The 7,590-nt window shown below is 34.7% G+C and overlaps 1 protein-coding gene across 1 annotated transcript; it reads left to right on the plus strand.

The window, feature by feature from the left end:
* Positions 1 to 647: 647 nt before the first annotated feature.
* On the plus strand, positions 648 to 6,420 carry CYP90A15 (cytochrome P450 90A1). The gene is made up of 8 exons (XM_003538412.5): positions 648 to 1,289; positions 2,488 to 2,637; positions 2,826 to 3,074; positions 5,283 to 5,369; positions 5,519 to 5,597; positions 5,694 to 5,800; positions 5,892 to 6,025; positions 6,185 to 6,420. Exons 1-8 carry the CDS (start codon positions 768 to 770, stop codon positions 6,273 to 6,275), a joined length of 1,419 nt encoding a protein of 472 aa, XP_003538460.1. The 5' UTR covers positions 648 to 767; the 3' UTR covers positions 6,276 to 6,420.
* Positions 6,421 to 7,590: the final 1,170 nt, after the last annotated feature.

Consider the following 7,590-nt stretch of genomic DNA (forward strand, 5'->3'; position numbering starts at 1 on the left):
AATGAAAAAGTGCAAAAAGAAAAAAGAGGATGGGAGAAAAAGATAAGAAAAGAGGAAATTTTTCATAGTTTCCTTTCTCACCCCAAATCTTATCCTTGGTTTCAAAGAGAAAAAGAATGCAATTTAGATTTCCCATTAATTTCATAGACAGGGAAATGTGGGAAAAAATGTGGTCAATATTTAATAATGTGGGTTTAGTTTTCTCAATAAATTACTTAAAATAAATAATTATTTTTTACTATTTAAAATAAGTCTAGAAATTGAAAAGAGAAAATATCATGAGATAATTTTCTTTCTTTTCCCCACACGCATCGTTTTCTTCTCCTTCTAGAGAGTCTGATCACTGGGTACACACAGCACAGGTACCCCCACCCCCTCGTGCGCTCCTTCACTTTTCCATTAATGCCCTTTTTTTTCTCTCTCCCTTCAACTTTCAACTATTAGGTGTGTGATTTTCACCTTACAAAATTCTAATTTTGAATATATTTTTATTTCATTTTATGTTACAAAATGATTTAAAATTGAAATAATTTAAAATAATTTCTAAGTTAAATCTATAATTTTAATTTAACTTTATAATAAAATATTAAATCATATCATTTTAAAATCAATTTTAACAACAATAATTTTTACCAAACCAATTTAATTCAAAATCAATTTTTTTTGTATACACAGACTGAAACTGCTTTATATTTATTCACATATTCACACTTTAGCGCCTTTTAAACTTCTTTTATTTCCTTCTTCTTCTCTTCTCTGTTACAGCAATGGCTTCTTTGCCAACACTTCTCTCGTTCGCCGTCATCTTCTTCACCGTCGCCCTCTTATACCTCCGCCGCGTGTTCCGCCGCCGTCAGTTCCGCCTCCCGCCGGGGAGCCACGGCCTGCCGTTGATCGGCGAGACGCTGCAGCTGATATCGGCGTACAAGAGCGACAATCCGGAGCCTTTCATCGACGAGCGCGTGGAGCGGTACGGTTCGATCTTCACGACGCACGTGTTCGGCGAGCCGACGGTGTTCTCGGCGGACCCGGAGGTGAACCGGTTCATTCTGCAGAACGAAGGGAAGCTGTTGGATTGCAGTTATCCCGGTTCGATATCGAACCTGCTCGGAAAACACTCTCTTCTGTTGATGAAAGGTGCTCTCCACAAGAGAATGCACTCTCTCACAATGAGCTTCGCCAACTCCTCCATCATCAAGGATCATCTTCTTCACCACATCGACCGCCTCATCTGCCTCAACCTCGATGCCTGGTCCGACACTGTCTTTCTCATGGATCAGGCAAAAAAGGTTTGAATAAATTTCTCCATAAATACTCTTACTATAACAACGATAAACACATAATAATATAATAAGTTTAAATGAATTCATTTTTTTCTTAATTTAAAATTAACTTGCATATTTTAATTTTTTCATTTGACCTGTGCATTTATATTAGATATTTTACAAAACTCCGTGGTTATCCAATCAGAATTAAAGTTTTACTTTATTATTTTAAGTTAAACTTTTATTATATGGATTACTAAAGTTTTAAATATTGATTATAATTACTTGCGTAATTACTGAGACCGTAATTATAATTATATCGACCATTTTCGAAAAACCTTGACTTTGTAGTAAGAATTACAGTCACGTTTCATTCTGTAAATCCTTGCGGATTATCAAAAAGTTAAATTTTAATTTTGATTAGAATAAGTGCTTAGAGTGTTTTAATTTTCCCAAATTATCACCGAGCAATAACATGTTGCAAGTATATGTAGTGAGTTAACCCGGTGTATGGATTGGTCGAGTCTAGCTAGTTCACTCACCATCATCATATCATATGGCGGGGGAGAAGTGGTGGACCAGCACCTGCTTTCTGCCCTTCAATTTTATTATCTCTGGATCTAGTTTTGTTTGTTTACTTATTTAGTTGAAAGCTAATTAGCAACTTTTGTGTATGTGTCTAACCGGGAGTGGAAAGTTTTAAAGCTTTCTCTCTCTTTGTCCCTGTTTGAGTATATTTTTGTTATTATTTTTATTCAATCAATTGGTTGATCAGAGAAAGTTGTTGTTAATTAATTTAAGTAATATGGGTGTTAGCATGTGATTGCGATGTACGTAATGGGAATGGGGGTGGTGACTCAGATTCCATGGTTCGGTACAATGAGTCCAATTTCCTTGCACATGAGCCTTTACATCTCGTTAACTTAAATGAAAAGGTTTATTTTTGGGCTGCAAGCGATAATAATCACACTCTGGATATAAAACATTTGGTCATCATCATGTAGGGTGAGCATACACATCAACACATATATAGAATATGTTTGCATATATGATGTAATATAAGTTATGTGGAAAGAGGGGGGCGATTGCTTTTTATTAATTCCTTCAAGTGTTTCTTTTTTATTCCCCAAATTGCTAAAAACGTTTATGTAATGATGATGAAGGTGATTATGGATAATTGTTTATAACAATACAACTTTTGCTTGTTTTGGGTTACTTGCAGATAACATTTGAGTTAACGGTGAAGCAGTTGATGAGCTTTGACCCAGATGAATGGACTGAGAATCTAAGGAAAGAGTATGTTCTTGTGATTGAAGGATTCTTCACTCTCCCTTTTCCTCTCTTCTCCACCACATACCGCAGAGCCATCAAGGTGCATGCACCTAAATTTCCCTCTCCTTTTTATTATTTTTAATAAGTTTTTCATGGGTTAATATTATTTTTCCTCATTTATTTGTAATACTAATTATATTAAATAATAGAGTTAATAATTTTACATAATATGTGGGTGAATAGCATAAGTGCATAACATATAATTAGTGATATGAATTGACTATGCAGGCAAGAACAAAGGTGGCAGAGGCACTAGCGTTGGTAGTGAGGCAGAGGAGAAAAGAGTATGGTGAAAACAAAGAGAAAAAGAGTGACATGCTTGGGGCACTGTTGGCCTCCGGCGACCACCTTTCCGACGAGGAAATAGTGGATTTTTTGTTGGCTTTGCTCGTCGCCGGTTACGAAACCACCTCTACCATAATGACTCTTGCGATCAAGTTCCTCACTGAGACTCCTCTGGCCTTGGCACAGCTCAAGGTACGTAATAAGCCTACCTACTAAGTACTGTACCTTAATTTCTTTTTTATCAATTGTTAGTTTTGTTATAAATAACAGTTAGGAAAGGATTCAAATCTGCTACCTCTCCTCCTTCCCAATTATATCTCCAAGCAGTGTACCTTATTTAATTATATGATCATGAGAATATTCGTTATTCTCTTTATATATGTGACTTATTAAAGTTTTGTTTATGTAGAACTCGATTCACAGAATTAGTGGCCTATCTCACAAAAACCTATCTACTACACTCGTGCATCTTATTTACTTTTCTTAATTTCTAAGAATTTTTTGTCTTTATTATTATAATTGTGAAATTTTGATGAAATGATTTAGTTGGGGTTTACTGAACCGGTGAACCGTATGGATGTGGCTGCATGGAACCCCACCCTGCACCCTGTCTATGTCCATGACCATGACCACCACAACTCCACCGTGTGGTGTGCTTCCTTTGAAACCTCATTTTCGTTATCTGATCCTCTCTACTCAATGTCTCCACCCCAACCGGGATTGACTTTTCATTATAAAAAAACAAAACTACCATTTCAAAACATAACAAAATAGTTAAAAATATAATTGGATTTTTTTATATGAAAAATATAACATTTAATATAGTCAATATATTTATTTTATCATGATTTTAAATTTTTAATAGTAATTTTATTTATTTATTATGACTGTTGACTTTATTTAGGACAATCATTAAGGAAACCAAATTTTGATAAGTTGTTTATGAAAAAAATGGTTATCTCTACTAATCTAAAATTTGAAAAGTATGACTATGAAGTATGAACTGCGGTATTCCTTTTCTTGTTTTCCCTGGGACACGAAACACAGAGGGAAATATTTGATGTCTGGTTTGTTGTTTTGTGCACGTTAAATATATTCATTTCAAACCTTGTAGTTAAAGCCTGTCGCCTTAAATTTTTCACCGTAGTTAATAGGGTTGAAACATAGTGTTCGATTGTGTGAAAAGTAGAAAAAAAAAGAATGAAAAGTTTCAAAATTTAAGTAAGTCTAACATTTTTACACTTTACTTTTATTTAAAATTTTCATCTCAATCTCATTTTTTTTTTTCATTTCACTCAACCGAACAGTACCAAAACTGATCATGCTTTGGCATGACTGAGAGCAGCCACAAAAAAAGGATATGGGCAATTCATTAGTAATGGTGATCAAGGTCATTTCACCATTGACTCCATATTTTCATTTCGCCAATCAATTATTCTTTGCCCACCGCCCGTGTCCAAGTTTTTTGACATTTCATGACACCATCCATATCACACAATACTTGACATACCAACAAAATCCCAACACAAGTGCTTTCAAATAAATATTTGGAAGACTTTGATTAGTTTTATCAGAAAAAATAAAGTTTTAATAATAAACATTATTTTTATAGCCAAGGAGTTCATTTAACAGAGAAAATTAATGATGATGTGAAAACGTAGTAGAAAAGTAAACAAGGAAAAAGACATAGGAGACATGGCTGGAACCAAGAGGCAAAATTATTACATTCAAAGCTCACGCTTGGTATTGGTCTTTTGACCTGATCTTCCGTGTGTGGTGTTGAAAGACGATAAGACCCTTGCCACCGTGCGTCTGCATCTGCATCATCTGCACTCTGCAGAAAGTACTTTTTGTGTTGTGCAGATTGCAGAAATTGTTTTGCCGCGGAGTTATCTACTTGGACCCCCATGTCCTTGCATTGCTTGGGAAGTCATGTGGCTCTGATTTCAATGACTATTTATGATCACACGATCGTAATTAAGTAAAACGTGACCATGTCATAATTAGTCTCAATCCCCACGTGCTAGCAGTATTAGTAGCATGCTGGATGAGAATAATTTTGAATCCTCCTGCTTTTCGTAATAAATTTTTTTAGCTTGAATCTGGTATCAGCATGTTAATTAGGAGAAATTATTCCATAGTATTGATTCAGTGTTCATGATCTCGACCTATTTTTATGTAACATAGTATAACAGTTTTTTAGCTTACAAGAAACAATTAAGAACACTCAGTTATGGCATCCATAGTAGTTCTGGACGATGTAATGATTTCTGCTATTTAGTGGTTCAGTCTGTCATTTGATGTTGTAAATAAGACTATTTAAGATTTTAGAGTGAATGTCAATGACACTCATGATCAAACTGGAGTATTATATGAGACTTTGATTGTGTTATTTGGCAGGAAGAGCATGACCAAATCAGAGCAAAGAGTCACCCAGGGGCACCACTGGAATGGACGGATTACAAGTCAATGGCATTTACTCAATGTGTAAGTATACAAATGTAACTCAATCCTCAATGTTTAGTTAAATTAACAGTAAGGATATAAAGTAACAACTACTATTAATTAATTTGTCGGTGTTTGTTTACTTTGTAATCTTATCCTTTACTTGTTTTTAAATCATTTGTGCAATACAGGTTGTGAATGAGACCTTGAGAGTGGCAAACATAATTGGTGGGATATTTAGGAGAGCAACGACAGACATCAACATAAAAGGTAGCCACCAAAAAAGTTGTAAAATATATAGCCTATTAGACAATGCACATTTCAATTTCAACAAAGTATGAATGCTTCGCTTCACTTGTAATATAGGTTACACTATTCCTAAGGGATGGAAAGTCTTTGCATCATTTCGTGCTGTACATCTGAATCCTGAACATTACAAAGATGCCCGGTCCTTCAATCCCTGGAGATGGCAGGTACTTTCAATTCAGTCTTTATTACTAATCTAAGTTCGGTCGCACATTAATTTTTATTCTTCAATTACTTACTTGTGGTCAAAATTTACAGAGTAACTCATCAGAAACAGCAAATCCTGGGAATGTTTATACACCATTTGGAGGAGGGCCAAGGTTGTGCCCTGGCTATGAGCTAGCCAGAGTTGTACTGTCTGTCTTCCTTCACCGCATTGTTACCCGCTTCAGGTACGAACATTTTGTATAGTTATGCGTGTTAAATCGTGGATTCGCTCTCCTGCTAACAAAGACTAACAAAACTAACAATTAAACATTTATTGATAAAAAAAAAAGTGCATGTGTGAGTGTTTAATCTATCACTAATGTTGTGCTTTCAATTCATGGCAGTTGGGTTCCTGCTGAGGAAGATAAGTTGGTGTTTTTTCCAACTACTAGGACGCAGAAGAGGTATCCTATTATTGTGCAGCGTAGACATTAGAGAGGAATGACCATGTATAGCAATATGAAAATTAAGAGCACAACAGATAGAGAAGGGAAAAAAGGAAGCTGAGTGTAGATCAGTTTAATAAGTTAATTTTCATCACATGTAAATAAATAATAAAATTCATATCTCCCCGTTCATATATCAATTGTCTCTGCAATGCTCAACAACCAGAAAAGTTGGCAAGAATTTTAACACAATTCAACTTGACTACAAGTTACTTGTTGGATAAAATAAAGACACAGACCATTCAATTTAACTTGGTTTAAGTATAGCCTGAAGTGGTTTATGGATACCAAAGGCATCAAATTGAAAGAAGAAAAAAATGTGGAGATCGCTCATCCATGCATGCAAGAGAACTAGAAAAACATGAAAACGCATTCTACAGTAATACAACTTCATTATAAGACCCTTTCTCGCACTGTAACCCTAAAAAAAGCCTTGTGAATAGCACAAGCAAACAATTGAAAAACAAATTGGTTGATGCTAGGTGCATCCAACATTATTACTGGTGCACCCGATATTTTAAGTGAATGGGCAAAAATATTCTTCAATCAAGTTGATCTGCATGAGTCATACGGATGAACTTAATCCGTATGAGTCATACGGATCAAGTTCATTCGTACAAATCATACGGATTAACCATGGACTCGCGTATCTTCAACGCAGGATAATCTTAGAATTAACAAAAAATACTGGATGCACAAACAATAAAGCTAGTACACCTAGCAACACCCAAACAAATTTCGTTGATTGGCCTGCTCTTAATTATGTATTGCAACGTAACGGAAGGGTATGCCATGGACCCGTTTGCAGCTCATACACTAAACAATTCCGGAAAATTTCGAATTGCCAAGTAAACCAAGCGAACATAAGCAGTAAGCACGATGTTTCCAATTGTGTTCCTTTAGTTTAGGAATCATAACAAAAACAATTGAAATTGAACAACCTTGTGTGTTTCGTATGGGAACACAAGAAAGCCAATATAAATTTATTTATCATTATTATAAATTTATAAATTAACCTACAATTTCCTCTATATTTTTATAAAAATAAATATCACTTTAATCCATTACTAAATCTAAATAATAAACACTAAATGGCCGCACTGCACTGCACAACGACTCTGCATTATATATTATATATTTTTTAAAAAGATAGGGCTCGGCATTATTCTTCCCAACTGATGCTATCTATTGTATTTTAAATTGCCAGTGTTTTACTTTTCGTGAGTTTAATTCATATTTTTTTTAAGAAATAATTTTTAAACTGCAACACTTTTTTATATATAAAAATAAAAAAGGTATTATCT

The sequence above is a fragment of the Glycine max genome, chromosome 11 (genome assembly GCF_000004515.6).
Source record: "Glycine max cultivar Williams 82 chromosome 11, Glycine_max_v4.0, whole genome shotgun sequence".
Lineage (NCBI taxonomy): Eukaryota > Viridiplantae > Streptophyta > Magnoliopsida > Fabales > Fabaceae > Glycine > Glycine max.

Coding starts and splice junctions, on each gene's coding strand:
- CYP90A15 (XM_003538412.5), top strand. CDS start 768: ATGGCTTCTTTGCCAACACTTCTCTCGTTCGCCGTCATCTTCTTCACC. Junction 3,075..5,282: donor TGGCCTTGGCACAGCTCAAG/GTACGTAATAAG, acceptor GTTATTTGGCAG/GAAGAGCATGACCAAATCAG. Junction 6,026..6,184: donor CGCATTGTTACCCGCTTCAG/GTACGAACATTT, acceptor AATTCATGGCAG/TTGGGTTCCTGCTGAGGAAG.